This window comes from Equus asinus, chromosome 2, assembly GCF_041296235.1.
Source record: "Equus asinus isolate D_3611 breed Donkey chromosome 2, EquAss-T2T_v2, whole genome shotgun sequence".
NCBI classification, from domain to species: Eukaryota; Metazoa; Chordata; class Mammalia; order Perissodactyla; family Equidae; genus Equus; species Equus asinus.
The window spans coordinates 83,222,865-83,244,602 of NC_091791.1; the positions used below are offsets into that span (position 1 = coordinate 83,222,865).

Below are 21,738 nucleotides of genomic sequence, written 5' to 3' on the forward strand. Positions count from 1 at the left end.
TCTCCACTCCCTTACAGGCAACTACTCTTCCCATTTCTATCCAACGCATTACTTCTGTCTGTTCTTGAATTTGATATAAATGGAATCATTCAGTATGTAAACTTTGTGTCTCTGGCTTCTTTTGTTCAAAATAATGTTTTTGAGATTTATCCACGTTATTGCATGGATTAGCAATTCATTCTCTTTTATTGCTGAATCACATTATTATATGAATAGATCACAACTGGTTTATCCATTCTTCTATTGATGGGCATTTGGGTTGTTATGAGCTTTTGATTATAATGACCAATGTTGCCAAAAACATTCTTGGACAAGCATTTTTTCTGGAATGAATTTTCATTTATTTTAGGCAAATATCTAGGAGCAGAACTGCCAAATCATAAAGTAGGTGTATTTTAACTTTATTAGAAACAGTTTTCCAAAGTGATTGTACCACTTACACAGCCCCCAGTAATGTAAGGGAGTTCCAATTTTTCCATATCCTTAGTCCTTGTCATCTGGTGTTTTCAGTCTTTTCAATTTTAGTCATTCTAATGAATGTGAAATAGTATCCCTTTGAAGGTTTAATTTGCATTTCTCTAATGACTAATGACATTGAACCTTTTCAGATGCTTATATTTGCATATCTTCACTTCTTAAGTGTCTGCTCAAGACTTGCCCATTTTTGTTTAATAGATATATGAAGAATATAGGTTGAGAAAAACTGATATTTATTGGCACATTACATGTTGAAGGCAGTTGATATTTAGTGACACATTCTAAATGGGCTTACAACAGAACCATTTATACATTCTGTCAGTGGAAAACTGAATGAAATATGAGAAAAAATTTTACAGATATGATGTCAGATAACTTTAAATAACTTTAAATCATATAAACCCAAAAAAGTAAAAATTAACTTTAAATTATATAAACATAATCTTAAATAATTTAACATTATACTATATCCATTATGTTCACTACACATCAAGCTCTTTATGGGTGGGATTGTGTCTTTTCTACTGACTAAGGGAGAGATTTTTATGGGTAGAGGCAAAGGAAATTCATGGCACTGATTCATTTTGCCTGGCACTGAGCCAGGAACCAAACCAGTACCGTGCGCGCTAACCTGAGCTTTCCTGTTTCTGTATTTGGCAGTAGATGCTGCCAGAAATTCAGAAAATACAGACACATGGACTATTTTTGAGATTGCATGTGGCAGGACAAGCAGTGTGTGGCAAGATCTGCATGCTAGAATCAGCTTGGACATTTGTCTGCAAGCGCTAGTGGGGGCATGTTCTTTTCAGCCCTATTCCTCGTGTTTTTCTTATTTATTTTTTTATGCAGATGTCCAGAACACACTTCAGACCCACTGTGTCAGTCTCTTTGTGAGTGGGGCCAACCTGGGCCTTTTCGAAAATAAGTTTCTACGAGATTGTGAAGTACGCCTGCTACTTGTACCTCTGGCCCATGCTCACAGGCTCTCCTGACTAACTTAGGGCCCCAGGGCAGGCCAATCTCCAATCAGGAATAGATGGAGTTGGTGTAGGTACTACATTAACATTTAAGGAGGGCCTCCTTCCTTCTAAAAATCAGTAACGGACAGGGCGAGGGAGATCAGGTTCCAGGTACAGCTGTTGGAATGGGGCCAAAGCACGCAGAACTGGGCGCTGGACCAGGCCGAGTGCCCCCTCCCAGCGGGCGCGCGCCCGGGCCAGCCGCGCACGCGCACGCACTCGCGCACGCCGGCGCCTTCCTGTGGGCGCGTGGTGGCGGCGGCGCGCGCGCGACAAATGGAGTGGGTGCTCGCAGAAGCGCTGCTCTCGCAGAGCCGGGACCCCCGGGTCCTGCTCGGCGCGCTGTGCCGCGGGGAGGCGTCCGCGGAGCGCGTGGAGACGCTGCGCTTTCTTCTGCAGCGACTAGAGGATGAGGCAGCGCGCGGCGGGGACGCGGGCGCGCTCCCGGAGGCGGCGCGCGAGGTCGCCGCCGGGTACCTGGTGCCGCTGCTGCGGGGCCTGCGCGGGCGCCCCGCGGGCTGCTCCGAACCTGGCCCGCCGGGCCGCCAGCGCCGGCGCGTGCTGAGGGCGGCGGGCGCGGCCCTGCGCTCGTGCGCCCGCCTGGCCGGGGGCCCGCAGCTGGCTGCCGCGCTGGCGGAGGAGGCGCTGCGCGACCTGCTCGCCGTGTGGCCGGCGTCCAGCCTCGAGGGGGCCGTGGAGGTGCTGGCGGCCGTCGGGCCCTGCCTGCGGCCGTGTGAGGACGGGCCGCTGCTGCAGCGGGTAGCGGAGGCCGCCCTGGCCGTGGCGCTGGGTGGGCACGGGGACGGGGACGAGGCCGGGCCCGCCGAGGACGCGGCGGCGCTGGTGGCCGGGCGGCTGCTGCCGGCGCTGGGTCAGTGCGGCGGGGCGGCGCTGAGGGCTGTGTGGGGCGGGCTGGTGGCGCCCGGGATGCCCTCGGGGCCGGGTCGCGTCGGGCCGAAGCTGCTGGTGCTGAGCGCCCTGGCCGAGAAGCTGCTGCCCGAGCCCGGTACGGACGGCGACCCGGGCGCGCGCGAGGCGGGCCCGGACGCGCGTTGCTGCGGGCGCTTCTGGAGGACGGTGCAGGCGGGGCTGGGCCGCGCCGAGGATGCTCTGACGCGCAAGCGGGCGCGCTACCTGCTGCAGCGGGCGGTGGAGGTGTCGGCGGAGCTGGGGGCCGACTGCGCCTGCGCCTGCGCCCCCCAGGAAGGAAACGGTACTTGCCTCTTTGCCCCCCAGCGTGACCTTACTTGGCTTTCCGGAAGGGAGGGCTGCTTCCGAAAACCAGCTCCTGGGGTCGTCTCCGCGATCCGTACCCAGTTTCGTTCTTCCCCTGGTCCCCATAAAGCCTGAAAACCTTCTCGAGGGAGTGACACAAATCACCGCAGCTGAGAACAGTCTGCGTTTCCTAACCTTTCTGACCCGGGACGGGGTGAAATGCTGCATCCATGGGGTAATTTAGGAACATGCCTGAGCCCACGCAGGATTCTCCAGACCAAATGTGCACTCTGTCGTGTTAGGTCCATTCTAATAGAAAAGAAGAGTTAACTTCCATCAAATTAGAAGAAAAAATTATTTTCCTGTACTGACCAGTGAAGTGAGTCTTGAGTGTTAGAATTCTGTCATAGAACCCATCACGTTCTTTTGAAATTTCCCTTGGTAATTCTCTTAGGAGCAGAATTTTCTAATACTTGTTAAACAAATGGTCCTTAAGTTGAACTTTTGAGGATGTTTTTGCCATTGATTTGATAGCGTCAAATTTTAAATAATATATATATATATTTTTTACATTTTGAGTTTGTGCTTCCTCCTACAGAACAAGAGTAGATGAAATAGCAAGGCCTTCCTTCAATTTGGTGTTACTATCGATTGGTGAAAGTACACTTCAGTCATCTTAAATTCATTTTTGAGCTATCAAAGTCCAAAATGGATTGATTCAAAATTATCTCAATAGGTAGAAAATTTTTACTCTCTCAACCGTGTCTGTCTCTTTATTACCGGGAAAGGATTTTTGTTTGGGTGAAGTTGTGAGTAGATGAGATTTTTGTATAACTTTAAAACATTAGATAGTAAATATTTTTAACAGTTCACAATGGGTGATCATCCAATGAGAGTTTTCACTGGAAAACACTTTAAAAATTACTGAAGTTAAACTCATTTATTTTAGGGTCAGTCATTCTGCAGAGTTTTAAAGATAAGCAATAGTCTTTCCATGGTTGCCCCCTCATTTCCTCCTTTTCAGAGAACACTTTTACTTCTTTTAGGTGATTATTTTGATATTTACCCCTGTGTCTTGAAATAATCTAGTTATTACACAAAATCCATTGTCCTAGTTAGAATTTTGGTTAAATATGAGTTCAGTGTTTACAAAGTTATGACGATGAAAATACTGTTCACAGGTGATCAATGTAGTAAACTATGATTATTTTTTTCTTCCTGCCAGTTTTTCCTAGAATTATGTTATTTTAATATTTGTTTGGTTCTCTGTATACTTATCGCTAATTCAGTCCCAAATTCTGAGCTAGTTGTCTAAATATTTACTGTACGGAGTCAGATCATCAGGTATTTTGTAAATTTTCCTGAAGAAGTCTCTCCTGGGGTCCTTTTACAAGCTCAGCCTGGTGCAAAGCTAACATTCTTAGATCTGCCTTCACCATCATTCTGCAGGTTTCCTTCACCTGAGTCCTGCGTTGGAGCTCTTGTTTCCTGGAGTTCATATCTTCCTCTTTTTTGGTTTACTCACTTGTTTTGGTGTAGTGCACTTTCTAATAGTTTCCTGAGATAAAGTTTTTAAAGATGCTGCATGTCTGATGATTCCATCAAAGGATCCTTTATATCGTATATGTTTTTATTTCTATCGTTGCCATTTGACATTTTGTAATAATTTCCATCTCCTGAAAATCCCCATCTGTTCATACATGTTGTCTACCTTTTCCATTAGGTCCTTTAACATATTAATCATAGTTATGTACAAGTCTATACCTGGACCATCTCTAAGTTTGGTTTTGTTTTCTGTTTTATCTCTTGGCAGTGGGGTCATTTTTTCCAGTAGAGTCTAAAGTAAATATTTATGCCTAGAGATAGGCACTCCTCCTCTTCTGTTAGACTATTAGTGTTGGGGGTTAAGTGACTCTACAGTTGAGCTAGATTTGGATTTTGTGGTTGCTGTAGTTATTGGTTGTTGCTGCCTTATGTTTAGTGTGAAGCGTGGAGTACCTAAAGGTTTTTCTCAGTTGTAATTTTTCTCAAGCTGTAGATGCCAGTGCCACAGGGGGCTTCTTCCTCAGAAGAACCTGCCTTTATCCTTCTCTCTGGGGTGGACTGCTGATGTTTTGACTTGGTGCCAGGCTTGAGACAGAGGTGGAGGGAGGAGGGGGCCTTTTTCATTTCTTCTACTCCACCCTCTGCTTAGGACCCGTGTGCCTGACCCTCAGGATTCATTCAAGCTTTTTCCATCTCTTCTCTCTCTCCAGTGCCACATAACATCTGCCTCCTACTTAGGGAAGGGTTTGGAGTTTTCTCACCCTCTCCTCTGGTGGCTGCATTTGCTTGTAGGTCTTGGGCGCTGGTTTCCTGCCCTCCCCCAGCAGCGGCAGACCTGCTTGGTATCAGGGAAGGGCACTGGGCATGAGAGGGGTTCCTCATGTCAGTGTGGGATGGGGGCAGCAGGTTTTCTGTCCATCCCCTAGAGGCAGCCACCTTTTGCTGGTATCAGGGTGGGGACAAGGGTACGGGTGTGGGAGGGTTTCCTCTAGCTGGGGGCAGACAGCTTTGGCCTCCTGTCAGAGAAGGGTCCAGGGTGTAGGCAGGCTTGGCAGTTGGTCACCACCTTGTACTCCTGTGGGGCATGGATGGGCTTCTCCAGTTAGTCCTACTGCCTTCTTGAACCTAGGTGGGCCCTCCAACCTAGGTGATCTCTGCCCTGCCCACAGTCTTTCTTGAGAGCGCCTGGGGAGGCCTGAGGAAAAGATCTGGTGAGTGAGTGTGGACTCCCTTGGGGTTCCCTGGGTTACTAAGCTGTCAAACTGGCCCACACTTGCCCTTCAAAAACTTGTCAAGGGGCTGGCCTGGTGGTGCGGCAGTTAAGTGTGCACGTTCCGCTTCTCCGTGGCCCCGGGTTCGCTGGTTCGGATCCCGGGTGCGGACATGGCACCACTTGGCATGCCATGCTGCGGTAGGCGTCCTACATATAAAGTAGAGGAAGATGGGCATGGATGTTAGCTCAGGGCCAGGCTTCCTCAGCAAAAAAGTGGAGGACTGGCAGTAGTTAGCTCAGGGCTAATCTTCCTCAAAAAAAACAAAAACAAACAAAAAACCTGTCAAAATTTCGTTGCTTTTTTAAACAGCTTTTTTGGTGACCACCTCTTCCTCCTGTGCTCGGCCAGTGCTGGAACAGTTTGTGTGTCCCATCTATTCTTGCAGAGGCTTTCTGCCCTTGGAATTCAGATCACCTGGTTGCATAGTGACCTTAGCCCAAAAAACGTTAGAATTTTGTAGATTATCCAGCTTTTTCTCTTTGGTAGTATGGCAGTAATGTTTTCTTGTGGCATTCTACACCCCAAGACGAAGCCGAGACCAAGCAGGTCTGAATGCCTTTATTTTGCCCTCATGTTTTTTTTTTTTAAAGGTGTGCTTTTTGGTGAGGAAGAGTGGCCCTGAGCTAATATCTGGTGCTGATCTTCTTTTTTTTCCTCCCCAAAGCCCCGGTACGTAGGTGTATGTCCTAGTTGTAGGTCATTCTAGTTCTTCTATGTGGGACGCTGCCACAGCATGGCTTGATGAGCAGTGTGTAGGTCTGTGTCCAGGATCCAAACCAGTGAACCCCTGGCCACCAAAGTCGAGTGATTGAACTTAACCGCTCAGCCATGGGCCTAGCACCCTGCCCTCACATTTGATGGATGGTTTGATTGGGGATTCTAGCTTGGGAAACATTTCCATTCAAAATTTTGAAGGCATCGAACTGTTGTCTTAGAAGCTAGAGCTTCTGTTGTTGCTGTTGAGAAGTCTGAAACCGTTCCGAGTTGTGTTTGTTTCTATGTGATCTGTTTCTTCATGGAGGTTTGTGGGGTCTGTGTCCTGAGCGTTCTGGAAGTTCACAGTTTTGGCATGGCTCTGTTTTCATCCTTGTGCTGGGCACTTGGTGGACCTATTCAATCTGGAAATCATGTTCTTTGGTTCTGGGAACTTTTCTTGAATTCCTTTGGTTTCCTCCCTTCCTTTTTGCTTTCTGTTCTCTTTTAGGATATTGAACCTCCCGGACTGGTCATCAAAGCATCTTTTCTCTCCCATTTTCTACGACTTTGTGTTTTTGCTCTATTTCTTGAGTGATTTCCTCAACTGTTTTCCCAGTCCTTTCTTTGAGTTTCTTGTTTTTGCTATCAAATTTTTATTCTCATGAGATCTTTTTTGTTCTTGGAGTGTCCCCTTTTTAATAGTATCCTGTTCTTATAACTGCACTATCTTTTCGTATCTCCCTTTGAGATATAAGTGAAAGTTTTTTTTTTTTCTTTTTTAGATTTTCTTCTTCCTGCCTAGTTTTGTTTTCTCCAAATTTCCTTTTCTGTTGTTGTTGTTTTGGTCTTCATCTTTAATATAGAGGTTTCCCAGGTGTCTGGTGATCCTTAGACACCTGTTTATATTTGAGAATATGGAACCAAAAGTCAGGTTTAAAGCTCTGTGCTCATCGACTGTGAACTTCACTGTAAGGTGATCTGGCCAAGCCATTTCATTGGGTAATCTCTGATGTAAGTATTTTCAGGTCTTTCCTTCTGGGCTGGCCAGATTCCACAGAGATCTTCCAATCTTCTGCTGGATAGTGAAGGCCTGGTCAGCGTTCTGAGATGTGAGGGGCTAAGATGGTGGTGGAGGCAGGGAGAAAGGGGTCTCAGCACCCAAGGTGCATACATGCTCACTTAATCCCCATTTTCATATGGTGCTCTCCCCTGACTTCAGCTGGATCCAACGCATCTCAGTCCAGAGACCCACTATTTTACCTTCTCCAGAGAGTAGATTCCAGTCTTTCCTGTTCAGAGCCCAGGAAGGGGCATCTGGGGATCTGACTGTTTCTTAAACACACTGAACAAATTCTCTTTAGCCTCACTTTTCCCCTCTGCTTACAGAAGTAACCTCTGCTGCCAGTTCCTGAGGTTGGGGGGACTTTGCAGTGTAAATCAAATTTTTTCTTGTGCCCCCTTACTAATATTCACTTTCTTGAGTCTGCTTGGTTTTCATCTGATTTTCAGATTCTAAATTTCATTGCTGCTGTCCACTCCCCAGTTTTCGCCATTCTTGTGGGCTTTTGCCTTTTAAAAAATCCTTTACAGATAGAGTAAGGTTCTTAGGGAGAGAAAGTCGAGTTTATATGTTCATATCTGTCATTCTTACCCAGAACTCCAAAACAGTAATCTTAATTAAAAAAAAAAAAAAATCCCCTTTGAGATTCTTGTTAGCCCAAGCCTCCTGTCCAGCTTTGATGCAGGGCGCCGTCCATTATTAGAGATTACAGCATTTGGTAATAGTGGCATAATTTAAGAACTACTATTGTTAACAAATTTATGAAATTTTCAAAAGGAAGTACTAATTTTCCATTTTAAACCATATCAGGCCCAAGTCTGTTTTGGTGGTCCGACAAGAAAAAAGATGAGCTTCTAAAGTTTTGGGAAAACTATATTTTAATTATGGAAACTCTAGAAGGAAATCAGGTAAGTGTTTTCATATTTTAACACATCCTACCTGCATGCAGTTTTTTTCCAAACGTTCCGTGAAAGCAATGCAAAAAGACCAACTTGGATATAGCATAAGAGAACACAAGTGTACTTTGTTTTCTGCCATAAATGCAATTTAAAATTGAATGTCAACTCAGGAAATTAAAGAATACCTTCAATTGACTTAAATTATCTTTCAAAGAATTTGTTCTTACTTGATTTTCCCTTCCCCATTTACTTCTAAAGTCTTAGTTTTTAGTTTCTCGCCGTTATGAATAATTTCTACAGAAATACGCACTTTTAGGAAAATTTTACTTAAAGCAATTCTGAGGTAAATTAAGTACATAGTTGCCCTTTAATTTTGTAGATTTACTTGCCTTTTTTTAGTTTTTACATCTGTGCATACCTGGTCCTGAGAATGGACACTTGAAAAATCGTTTTCAGTTGACTTTGAATTTTTTTTTTATAGAATGATGGAATTTTTAAGTTGAGAGGAATCTCTTAAGATTACCTAACCTAGTTCAGTTGTTCTCAAAGTTGAGCATTCGTTAGAATCACCCAGGTTGCTCGTTAGAGTATAAATTGCTGGGTCTGGGCCCCACAGTTCCTGAGTGAGTAGGTCTGAGGTGGGGCCTGAGAATTCAGGTATTTTACAAGTTCCCAGGTGATGCTTAAGCTGCTGTTCTAGGACCACGCTAGGAGGACCCCTGGTGTATGGGATCCCGGTCTGTAAGCTGCAGACCACTAAGAGGCGGGCTGTCTGTGGAGTCATTGTGAGGTGTCAGTCCACATGTGCACCGAGTGCTGTTTGGGCACTGAAATAAAGAATTGCTCATATGTGTTAAATGTATATCATGCAAGGATGAGGAGTAAATAAAAAGCATTTCTAAACTCAAATAAGCTTTTATGATTTTCCCTAATCAATAGATCCGTAAGACTCCCAGTATTTATTTAGAAACTCTGATTTGCCTATATTTGAAGGATATATAAATTAGACTCTGTAGCAGAGGTATCTGCAACGTAGTCTAAGTAGTGTGAAGAACATTGAACTCTGAACTGGCTCTCCGTCTGAATGTGTGACCTTGTACAACTTGAGTAACTAGAGAAAATATTTCAGTATTTTTTCCTCCTTGTAATATATTAGTATTATCAACTCTATCTACTTTCCAGGACGATTGAGGATTACATGATGTAATTTATGATATTTACTATATAAATGTAACATTACTATAACTGTATTCAAGGTTATGTTCATTAGCTTTGCCACACTCAGTCTTACATACCTGAATTTATATGATTTAAAAACGAAGAATCAGGCACCTTCTGCATATTTTTCACGAGTGGGGAACAGAAAGGTGACTGTTACATAAATGAAAATTCCCTTGAGTTTTTAAAAGTGAATTTTAATTTCATAAGGTTTTTTGCTTTTGTTTTCAGATACATGTTATAAAGCCGGTTTTACCAAAGCTGAACAGTCTGTTTGAATGTGCAGTGTCAGAGGGAAACGGTAATGATTGCTTCTATTTTTTTAATGACATTTATAGGTTTATCCCCTTGATTTCATAACTAACTCTTGTTCATTGTAGAAAACTTGGAAAAACCATAAAAATATAAAGAAGAAAATATAAATCTGTTGCCAGCAAGAGAACAGCTGCTAATATTCCGGATACATACCTTCTAGATTGATTGTTCAAATGCATTTACCTATGTCCTTAAAAACTCATTGAGAACATAATTTTAAATGGCTACAGAGTTTTCTATAATTCAGAGGTAGGGTTAATTTTCTAAATTTTTGATTGTGGGACATTCCAAACTTCGACAGAAGAAGAGCGTGTATGACAAACCCCGTCAGTCAGCTTCAGCAGTGACCAGCTCGTGGCCAGCCTGTTTCTTATATCATACGCATCCACTCCCGCTGCCTCCCCACTAAATGATTTAGAAGCACATCCCTAGACAGCATATCCTTTCATCTGTAATTAGTTCAGGATAGAAATATCTCAAAAGATAAGGACTCTTTGGTAATGTTTTAATAATGGTATAGTCCACATTTTTAGTAACAGCATGTTGGTGTGAATATATATTTTAACTGCTTTCCACTTTTATTCTCTTAATATATCTGTTTCATTGTTAAAGTTACTTGTTTTTGGGTTTCACTTGTTGTTCTGTGTCTTGGAAGAGACAATTCCAAGACATAGTTTTAAATATAGTTTTTAAGCCTTTAATCAGTACCGTATTATGAGAGCTTTTTAAGAGAAATAAAATGGAACTGGAGCTTCCTAAAGTTGCTTTATGAAATTAAGTTTAGATCAATGAAACAGCTAAACACAGGCTAACAGTGTTTTGTATTCATATGAGTGATAAAATGCTGCATTATCATGCTTACGGATGAGAGGTAACCTAGGTAAATGGGTTTTAGTGCTTACTGCAGATAATTACAACTTTAATAGTTTGATCCCTTAGGATTTGAGCTGTGTTCAGCTGATTGCTCTGGTTTTCTGATACACTGGGACTTTTCACATACAGTAAGAATCTATAGTCCTACCTGGGGCTAGAATTTAATTGAATCCTGTTGTGACTTCACTTACGCATTTAGTCTTAAAATCATTCTCTTACTACCACATTTTGCCCACAGCTCTTGACAAACCAAATCAAATAGCAGTGACAGATTTTGAAAAATTACCATTGCCAAAGAATTGAACAAGCATGTTGGTATAAATTACAAATAATGGACCAATTTATTTATAGAATGCCGTGAGTTAACAATGCTGAATATATTTTTTTCTAATAGAATTAAAGGATATTTCAAAAGATTAAAAAATCTCTAAGGTACATATTTATTTCATTTATTGTTTTGTCACTCATTTGTATATTTACTTAATAGATATTTACTTAATGTCCAATATATTCTAAGCACTGGGAATGAAGTGGTGAGACACATGTACTGTTTTTCACTTGATTTTTGTCTGTATTCTGTGAAAAAATAGTTTTGACTATAAGTTCTATGAGGGCAACAAACAAGGGGCTGAAGTGGAGTAGACAGTGAGTGGCGCCATGCCTTAGAGAGGGTGGTCAGCCGAGGGCTTCTTGGGAGTGACAGCAGAGCTCAGGGCTGAGCAGTCAGCACTGTGTGCAGACGCCTGAGGTAGGCACACTCTGTGAGGTGGAGGACCAGGAGGACCAGTGTGGCACAGCGTAGTGGGTGTGGGAGGGTGGGTAAGGTCACAGTAGTTGTCAGGGTCGGTTCATACCTTGTTTGGATTTTATTCGAAGAGCTGTGAGAAGCCATTCAAGGGTTTTAAGCAGAGGAGTGACAGTTTCAGATTTCTGTATGAAAAATGGACTGAAGTAGCATCAGAAAAGAATTGGTTGAAATCACCCCCAATCTAAAGTTCCAACCTGTATTCGTGGGGTAGTATTTAATTTTCGTACACTGTAGCAGCTATAATATTTGCTTGCAGTCTTTCTAAACAAAACTCTCTGAATATGGAATACTGAATACTGAAGTTGTTTTGGTTGTTCAGTAATCAAACACCCTTGGGTGTGATTAAAAACAAACTCACTATTTTTTTTGTGAGGAAGATTGGCCCCGAGCTAACATCTGTGCCAATCTTCCTCTGTTTTTTCGTATGTGGGGTGCTGCCACAGCATGGCTTGATGAGTGATGTGTAGGTCCATGCCTGGTAGCCAAACCTGTGAACCCTGGGCCACCAAAGTGGAGTGCACGAACTTAACCACTACACCACCAGGCCCCCAAAACAAACTCATTTTTGTAGTGTTATAATGACCTTAAGGTGTCTGGTGTATATGTGTTTGTTTGTGAATATATAGTCTATATGTAGCAACCGTAATGTGAGAATCAAATGCCAGCATTACATGTTTATTTCCACAGGATGTTGGCTCTTTCACCCATCTTGGCATATGTGTATTTATAAAAGAATGTTTGAAAGTGAAAATAAAATCCTGACTAAAGAAGGTGTTATCCATTTTTTGGAGCTGTATGAAACAAAGGTTCTTCCATTTTCACCAGAACTTTCTGAGGTAAGGACAGCCTCTCTTTTCCCTTGCTCCCTTTGTCAAAAGATGAGAGGTAAAGGCATTTGTTGTATCGTGTGTGATCTTCAAAAAAAATACACTGGGACTCCATCATAATAGCAGTAACATTTTATAGATTTGGATACAATAGACCCTACTTCTCTAGACCTAGCTGTGGTATTTGGAAAAAGCTTCCTGTAACTGTAGTTTGTTGACAAGCTGCCTGCATCGTCTACCATTATGAAAAAGTAGTTCTTGGATATCGGTATTCTAAATGACGTGAGTCAAGAGCGTGGAAACTGATGTAGAAGCTTGTTAGTGATGCTGTTTCCACAGCTGTGCGTCATTGAATTATTCCTGCTTGATTAGTGATGCTCCTCCCCTGGTTCTGAGTCAGTGAATTGTTACCTACTATATTAAGCAAGGTTGCCTTTTGAACTATATTTATTAGCATCTCTGTTTCCATTCGTCGTAAATCACACCAGGCAAAGAGATTGAGAATTATAGCAGTGATTTTAAGTTTTATATTGTGCCACGATCACTTAGGTGTAGTAATTCATCTCTCGTTTAGAGGTAACCTAAGTAAACTTCCCTAGTTGTCTGACTACGTACTATTTATTTTCTTTTTCTTTTCTTTCTTTTTTTTTTTTTTTGAGGAAGATTGGCCCTGAGCTAACATTCGTGCCCATCTTCCTCTGCTTTATATGTGGGACACCTGCCACAGCATGGCCTGACAAGTGGTGCCATGTCTGCACCTGGTATCTGAACTGGTGAACCCCGGGCCACTAAAGTGCAACGTGTGAACTTAATGGCTGAGCCACCGGGCTAGCCCTGTGCTATCTATTTTGATATGCATCATTTTTCTACATTCTCCTATCCTTCCTGCACTTCCTTTAAGCTTGCCTTTTTGACCACTATCTATTTTTTGAAGATATATTTTTTACCCCTTTATCTTCCAGGCATAGGGACTTAAATTTTCTCTTGAGTGTATTTTTATTTTTCCTTTGTTACTAGCTTTATTTTTCACTCTGTGTTCCTTATTTGGGTCCTTTCTTCCTTCTTGACCCAACATGAACTCTCTTTTTAGTATTCCACAAGTTTTTATCAGATGGGAAAATTCTACACTTATTTTGTCATTCTGGTGGAATTAAGGTACCCTCCAGGACTATCATAAATTAAGGTACAGCGTGAGAGATCACCTTTGCTTATGATAGCTCTGCTGCAGCCCTGTGTAGGATGTGCAGTTAGGGCAAGCTGACTTTTCAAAATTGCAGTTACAACTTAATATGAAATACTTCTTTTTTTTCTTTTAGTTTATTATTGGACCGTTAATGGATGCCCTTTCAGAGAGCTCTCTCTATAGCAGGTAAACAAATGTGTTATTTAGCAGCAATGCAGTAATATGTATTTGATGTATAAATTTAACATGTGTATGAAATACGGATGGATGGATGGACGGACAGACACTAAAACAGATACAGATTGGTAAGTCTGCTCAGCAGACAGAGCTAAGAAACAGATGTACACACACACACAGGGAAGGAGACAATGATTAAGCAAATGTGGTAAAACATTAACATTTGGGGAATGTGGACAAAAGGTAAATAGGAATTCTTTGTATTATTCTCACAACTTTTCTGTCAGTCAAAATTAACAGTCAAAAGAAAAAGGAAAACAAAGTTTAAAGTGTTGGTTAGCCAAAGTCACTACAATTTCCAAGAGGGCAGAAATCAGGAGTAAGAAGAAAGTAAGCTATGTGAGAGAGACTCTCTAAAGCCCAAGAACGGGAGGGTTCAAGGCAGGAAGGAAAACAAGAAGAGGAAGAAAGAAGGAATTCTTGATACAACTAAGGCAAGAAAGGCAAGAAGAATAACAAACACAGAAAGGACTACACGGCAAGAAAAAGTTGAATGTCTATTAGGCAGCATCTATTATGTACCAAATTCATTAAACAACCTGGTAATTTATTATGACATGCCTTCAGTTTTCCAGCTCTCTAATGTGCTCAATTAACAGATAATGTTCCTGGCAGAAGCGTATAGCAGAAAAAAAGTGACTTTAGTAGATGTTAACAGTTAAATGCTCTTGGAAAAGTAATTTATTATGAATATATGTCTTCCTATGAATGTTATTTCTTTTATTTAATACCTAAAGATTTAAAACCATTGCATTATACGTTGGAAACAATGAAATATAATTTAAAACGATCATTTATAGACTTTTTTTCATGATACTATTTAGCAAGATTCATGTATGTGTGTCACGGATAGTATCATAAAAAGGAAATCCAGGCCTCCTTCGTGTAGCATGATACTTACACATGTCTGTTTTTCTAGAAGATCCTGATTTTTGTAATCAGAAGGATCCTCAGAATTTTACTGAAAAAGAAAATGCAGGTTCAGAAAAACATGATGATCTTATTGTTTTGTTGTTGACAGACTTTTGGGCCGTTGTCCATTTAGTTTCAGTTTAATTATTTACAAGTAGATTTTAACTATTTTTCTCCCCTCTTTGTCTGTAGGTCCCCAGGCCAGCTGATAGGAAGTGGTTCTCCATTGGGATTGAAATTACAGAAGTTTTTAGTCACGTTTATTTCCCTTCTTCCAGAAGAAATAAAGAGTAGGTGTCAGTAAAGGGTTTATTTAAGAAATTTATTTGCTTAAAAAATTTTTTTATTTTTAGTATATTGGTTATAAGCACCATCCTATGACTATTATAATCAATATTATCAAAGTAGTTTCCTTTTTCCATGATGTGCAAGTTTTGTCAGAGTTATACAAATGTCCACTGTGATTAAGTACACACTTTTGCCTTTGTATATAACGTATTACCAGTATTGGCAGGGTAGCATGGAAACAGTTTTAGAATGTGTGCTATAGTTTGCCATCTTTTCTAATTATCTCTATTCACTTTCAAAAATTAGTAAAAATGGGTTAAAAAAAGAAAACCTGGGTTTAGGAAAAAGTTGTAAACAGAATATCCATTGTGGCAAAGTTGTGCCTTAATATAGATATTGACTTAGAAAGATAAAAAGAAAAATATACTTGCCTTATGTAAGACCTTGTGTCCTAAAAGTATCCACTTTTTCAGATTGGGTCTTTGTTTTTTTTCTCTTAAGTTGGTAAGCAAAGCACAAAACCAGTGTTGTTTGGTTTGCTGAGCAGCAGAAAGAACTACTCTCGAAGTCCTTTTTTTACTTATGTGACTTATAAAGTGAGCGTGGGTATAAAATATGTATTTTTTTCTTTTGCGTTTAATCTGCAAATAGGGTGAAATGATGACCAATGGCAATATTTATTCAAAAGTCAGGAAAGAAAGCGAAAAGATGGTCAGTGTATCATGACTTTAGATTTATAGAATATTGATTGTTTTGATTCCTTTAGAAAATTAGGGGGCTGGCCACCGTGGCCTGCTCTGCTTCTGGGTGGCCTAGGGTTTCACTGGTTTGGATCCTGGGCATGGACGTGGCACTGCTCGTCAGGCTATGCTGAGGCAGCGTTCCACATGCCACAGCTAGAAGGACCCACAACTAAAATATACAACTATGTACTGGGGGGACTTAGGGAGAAAAAAAAAAAAAGATTGGCAACAGTTGTTAGCTCAGGTGCCAATCTTTAAAAAAAAAAAGGAAATTAGTTAATGGAGACGATAACTGTCAGAGCTGTTCTTCAGTTTGGTAGAATTCTGAGTTTAAGCAGTGTGGGGATTGTTTGCCGACCATGTTGGCTGGTCCCAGTTGGTTGGCCCAGCAGTGTGAGTGAGATGTAGTGTAGCTCCCCCTACAGGTGAGTACCTGGTGTTTGTGGCCCAGGACAAGACACCTAGTAGACGCTTGTAAATGTGCTGAATGAATGTGAAATGGATGCTTGGCTGTTGCCATCTTCCTTGTGTCATGAGTGAGGTGTTAGGAGAAAGATGGGAGCTTAATTAGAGCAACAGAAGAGAGGGCAGGTAAAATGTTTACTCAGTTTTTACTTAGTGGTTCTTTCAGTCAACAATTTCCAGTGAATATCTTAATGTATCTAGGTTTGTGCTAGGTGCTTTGGAAGATATAAAATACATTTAATACCCTTTCAGGGGCTTGCAAGGATTGCCTAAAAGTCATTCTACAGTTATGATCTGAGGAAACAGACATTTTCACTAACTGCATGATTTGAGGGTCCTTAAGAAATCCCATTAGCAGAGAAGGCAGAACAGAGCCCCATCTCTTTGAATCTCAAAATAGAAAAATAAGTTATAGTGGTTAGATCCAGAATAGATAAGAAATAGCCTACAAGAAAGATCTAATATTAATTTAAGCAGATACCAGAGGCCAGTTACCATCAGTATGTCTTATCCTGTTTTTCTTTAACATCTCCAACAGAAGAATGGCTTCTAAGAGTAAAAATTTACTTTTTGCCTTAACTTCTTTCTTTTTGATATAGCTTCCTGGTTATCAGAATCTCTAAAATGTAATAGAATACTTATCTTACTTAATCGGAATTAAGTTGAAATAACGTTGATTTTTTTCAACAGCTTTGTTGAGATATAATTCACATACTGCAAAATTTACGCTTTTAAAGTGTTCATCATTGGTTCTTAGTATATTCATAAAGTTGTACAACCATCACCACTGTCTAATTCCAGAATATTTTCATCATCCCAAAAGGAAACTCCATGCCCATTAGTAATCATTTCTCATTCTCCTCTCCCACTAGCTCCTGTCAGCCACTAAGCTACTGTCTGTCTCTTTAGATTTGACTATTTTAGACATTTCATGTAAATGGAATTTTATGTGGCCTTTTATTTTATATCTGGATTTTTTCACTTAGGATGGTGTTTTTAGGATTTGTCCATGTTGTGGCATGAATCAATATTTCAGTCCTTTTTATGGCTGAATAATATTTCACTGTATAGATAGTTCACATTTTATTTATCCATTCTTCCATTGTAGACCTTTGGATTATTTCCACTTTTGACTGTTATGAATGACGCTGCTATGAATATTCACATACAAGGTTTTGTGTGAACATATGCTTTTGGTTCTCTTGAGTACGCACCTAGGAGTGCAATTCTTGGCTCATATGGTAACTCTCTGTTTCACTTTTAGAGGAGCTACCCAACTGTTTTCCACACTGGCCACACCATTTTACATTCCCGCCATCAATGTATGAGGGTCCTGATTTCTTCCCATCCTTGTCAACACTTGTTATTGTCTGTCCTTTTGATTATAGCCATCTTAGTGGGTGTGAAGTTATATCTCATGGTTTTTGATTTGTGTCTCCCTACCTAATGACTAATGACATTGAGTATCTTTTCCTGTGCTTATTGGCAACAATGATATTTTAAAACTTTTTCTCTCAGGTAGTTTCCTATTGAGGTTTATTCAGAAGATGACAAGTAGACATTGGTGTGCCATCCCCATTTTGTTTCTGTCTAAGGCTTTGGCAAGTGTGCCAAGATGTAAAGCCCTGGGAATCGAAGGGCTTCTTGCTCTCAGGTAATTTACTCTGTGTGTGTTTGTGTGGTTATTTGCTACAGCTTTCCATCAGTAAATTTTGTTTTCCCTTCTGCTTTAATTTATAGTGAGTGGTTTTTGTTAACATTAGCATTAGGATTTTTGAGCTCTTAATTTTATATAAAAAATGTAAATTTTAAAAAGTGTATTATTTATATATTGAACTTACTTTCTTTTATGAATTAGTAATTTAAATATGTGCCATAATACATGCTATTGGATTTTGACCACTTTAAGGCCAATAAGTTTTTTTATTACATTGATATGTAGAAAATTAGAGATAAAATATCAAACAGTAATATTCATTATAAAGTAGTTCCAAAAAGATAAAATTCTTACTTTAAAATTATCTTCATTTATAGTCTTTTCATTTTTAAAAGAGATTTGTTTCATATTAAAATTGAGCTTTACTGGAGACCTTAATGGAGAATAATAACTTTGAAATTCTACTGACAGTGACTTCCTGCATTAGAAATTGTAGATATACATCAGCCTGTCAGTAATTGCAAATTAGCAGCATTGTCTTTGGGAACATGGAAATGCATTTTTCATTTTTCGATGTCAGGGATGTCCTTCAGTGTACTATGATCACGCACCAGATTCTGTTGAGAGGGGCGGCTCAGTGCTACCTTCTTCAGACAGCAATGAATTTGGTAGATGTGGTAAGTTTATCTTTTTTACTCATGGTAGTTCAATTTAGTCTGTCTTAGTGAGTGGGTGTACAAAAAGGAGTCAACATAGCAGGTTAGTGATGTTGTCGTTAGAAAGCCCTGCTTAGAAGGTTAGCACTTGGCTGGCATCTGGGAACTTGGAGTTTGGGTGGGTTCCCACTGTCCTGACTACAGACTCACTGAGCCTGAAGTGTGTATAGAAACAGCATGGTTTATGCTGAACGCCTGCTTTCCTCTGGGAGGTTGCAGTTTTGGTAGGTGCCCTGCAGAGGGTGGCTGTGTGACCAGCTCCCAAGAGAAAAACCCCAGCGTGCTGAGTCCCTAATGAGCTTCCCCGGTGGACAGCGCTTTGCATGCTGCTGGGGAACTGAGCGCATCCTGGGTGACTCCACTGGGAGGGCACTCTCGGAAGCTTTGCCTGGTTTCCTTTACTTTTTCCACACATCTCCAGTAAGCTGACATCAAGGAGTATATACTATCTTTATTCTGTGTTTTTTCCAGAGCCCCAGTAATGCTATTGCTGAGAACAGGGGTCAGCAAACTTTTTCTGTGAAGGCCGCATTACTATATATTTTAGGCTTTTTGAGTCGTGTGGTCTCTGTCACAACTACTCAAAAGCAGCCATAGGCAGTTTATAAATAAATGGGCATGGCTGTGTTCAAATGAAACTTGATTTACAAAACAAGCTGTGCGTGGTTTTGCCAACCCCTGGCCTAGAGCAAGATAATTCAAGAGGTAAAACTTAAGGGAATGAAAAGACTCAGGTGCTTTTCTTAAGGCAGGGGTCATTTTTGTGGTGTTGAAAAGAAAGAATCACTTTTGGTTTAAGTAGTAAGTAATTTCTTATGGAATATTTTTGTCCTTCTTTTAGATTGTGACCAACTTCTCTTTAAGATAGTAACCTTGATTTTAAGGAAAATAGGTTTATAAAATAATCATCATTTTATACAATATGTTGGCTGTTTGTAATCAATATCTTCATTTTAAAAGTTGAATAATATTTTCTTTTTAAAAAGTAGCTTTCCTTTTATCTAATTTCCTACTTTAGTATACTAGATTGATTTTACAGTGATTTTATTTTATTCAGTTAAAAATTTTAAAATGAGTAATTTTTTGAAACTGCCCTGCCCCCCTCCCCCAGGAGAAAGTGTCACTTTCTGACATCTCAACTTTTCTCATGTCTCTGAGACAAGAGGAGTCCTTGGGACGAGGAACTTCATTGTGGACAGAGGTGAGATTGAAAATAATTTAATGATAAGATCTTTGAAAACTTTATAAAAAATTGTTTTCTACTTGAATTCATTACTAGTGATTTATGTAAAATATAGTGATTGCTTTGTTATCTATCAACATAGATTTTTTAAAATTGTGTTTGTGCTTTGAGTTCACCTAACTAATAATGCTGCTAAGATTCTCATGAAGAAGTGGGAGAGAGGAAATGTTTGGGATAGAGAGAGACCTATTTAGAAGAGAAGATACTGCTGGTGGGCAGATCTCGATTATGGATGAGATATATTAGGAATAATGATGTTAGACTCAAAAACAGTAACACAATCCTCCTCTTTCTCTTTTTTCCTGTCACTTAATGGCACTTTCATCTACCCAATTGCCCATGCCTGACATTTCGATAATTTGTAATTCTTCCTGACTTTATGCATCTAATTCACCATAAAATCCTAAATGTCTTTCTTTTCTCCAGCCATTGCTCTAGTGGAGACCCTCTGCTAGTGCTCCTTCCACTGCGATGACTTCTTCCTTGTTGATACCAGTCTCTGAGCTCGCTGCCTCTGCCTCACCCCCACGTCAGGGCCTTAAAGTCCGATTATGGGCTAGCGATGCTGCTGTGCTCCGTGGGGCTCTTCCATGGTCCACTTCTCCTTTTTTGTTTTGTTTTAAACTGTGCGACTCAATTCATTCTACTGATTTTCACTCTTACCCATTATAAACTTGGTTGAATTCTAATCTGTGTCCTCTATAGGTTATATATTTTTTGAGGACGGAAACCCTTTTTCTTTTACTTTGTATTTCTCCAGTATCTAAGAGATCTCTGTGGCTAGGGATGTGATTATTTCTTTTAGAAGGCCATGCTGGCTATATATGCAAGAGAGAAATCAGAGTGGCCTTTGTTAAAATAATTCAGGCATAAAATAATGAGAGCTTAGAGTAGAGTAATGGCAGAGGGAGTAAGAACGGGCACATTTGGGCCTCTCAAAATTAGATTTTCATTTTATTTTCTTGATTGTAATGCATCTAATTATGTGGAATCTGAAAAATACAGAACCATATAAAGAAAATGAAAATCACCTGTAATGCCTACCATCAAATCTGTACTTTTTGGTTTAATTTTTAATTTTTTGAATATATAGATGTTCTCACTCTTTCTCACTATATGTATGTATATTTAAAATCATACATTAATATATATGTTTCTAAACAAAATAAAGATCATAGTGTTTTGAATTTATTTTTCATCTTCATATACATTTGAGCATTTTAGCATGTTGCTAAATAATTCTCTAATATGTGATATTTAAAAATTCAGTTGATTAAATATTTTATAATTTGTTTAATCAGTTCCTTTTGTTGGACTTTTGTTTCAAATCTTATTTCATCTCTATGTACTGCTAAAATATAAGGACTTTAAAGAGTCTAAAAAGTAGGCCCTGGGGCTGCCCTGGTGGCATAGTGGTTAAAGTTGCGCTCTGTTTCATTGGCTCAGGGTTTGCAGGTTCAGATCCCGGGCATGGACCTAGCACTGCTTGTCAAGCCACGCTGTGGCAGCATCCCACATAAAGTAGATGAAGACTGACAAATGTTAGCTCAGCAAAAATCTTCCTCAAGCAAAGAGAGGAAGATTGGCAACAGATGTTAGCTCAATGCCAATCTTCCTCACCAAAAAAAGGCCCTTATCACACCTAAGAATGTTAACAATAATTTCTTGATTTCAGATATTCGGTGTTTAAATTTCTCCAGATGTCCAGTAAATGTTTTTCTGCTTGTTCTTTGCATTTTGTTTGTTCAAATAGCTAGTTTTGTTCAAGTATCCAAATAAGGTCTGTTCATTGCATTGATATGTATAGTTTGTAAGTTATGGTTAATCCATCTGGAATTTATTTTGGTATATGGTATGAGCTGTGTGGTTTAAATGAAAACATGCATGTAAAAATGTTTCAGACTATGCATAGCCCATATCAAATGTAACTATCTATTCCTAGTCTTCTCTTTCTGCCTAGGTTTAATGAGCCAGACGTTTGTTTTATTGTTTACTTGTTTTTAAGGAGCCAGCCCTTATGTTTCTTTATTTGTTCCACTTAATTTTTCAGTTAATTCATTAATATCTG

The 21,738-nt window shown here is 40.1% G+C and overlaps 1 protein-coding gene across 6 annotated transcripts in view; it reads left to right on the forward strand.

Annotated features, from left to right (window-relative positions):
* Positions 1 to 1,701: 1,701 nt before the first annotated feature.
* Positions 1,702 to 21,738, forward strand: part of TARBP1 (TAR (HIV-1) RNA binding protein 1) — an 83,965-nt gene continuing 63,928 nt past the window's right edge. For 3 of the 6 annotated variants that reach the window (XR_011496293.1, XR_011496294.1, XM_070492450.1), the window contains exons 1-9: positions 1,715 to 2,709; positions 8,097 to 8,194; positions 9,635 to 9,704; positions 12,087 to 12,235; positions 13,543 to 13,595; positions 14,751 to 14,848; positions 17,573 to 17,708; positions 18,292 to 18,388; positions 19,539 to 19,628. Coding sequence is in view for 4 of the 6 variants with exons in the window: in XM_070492450.1 (XP_070348551.1) it covers positions 1,773 to 2,709; positions 8,097 to 8,194; positions 9,635 to 9,704; positions 12,087 to 12,235; positions 13,543 to 13,595; positions 14,751 to 14,848; positions 17,573 to 17,708; positions 18,292 to 18,388; positions 19,539 to 19,628 (1,728 nt within the window). In the remaining 2 variants the exon portion in view is untranslated. Of the gene's footprint in view, positions 2,710 to 8,096; positions 8,195 to 9,634; positions 9,705 to 12,086; positions 12,236 to 13,542; positions 13,596 to 14,750; positions 14,849 to 17,572; positions 17,709 to 18,291; positions 18,389 to 19,538; positions 19,629 to 21,738 lie in introns of all 6 variants that reach the window. The other 3 variants (XM_070492441.1, XM_070492439.1, XM_014846572.3) reach the window with 2 other exon arrangements.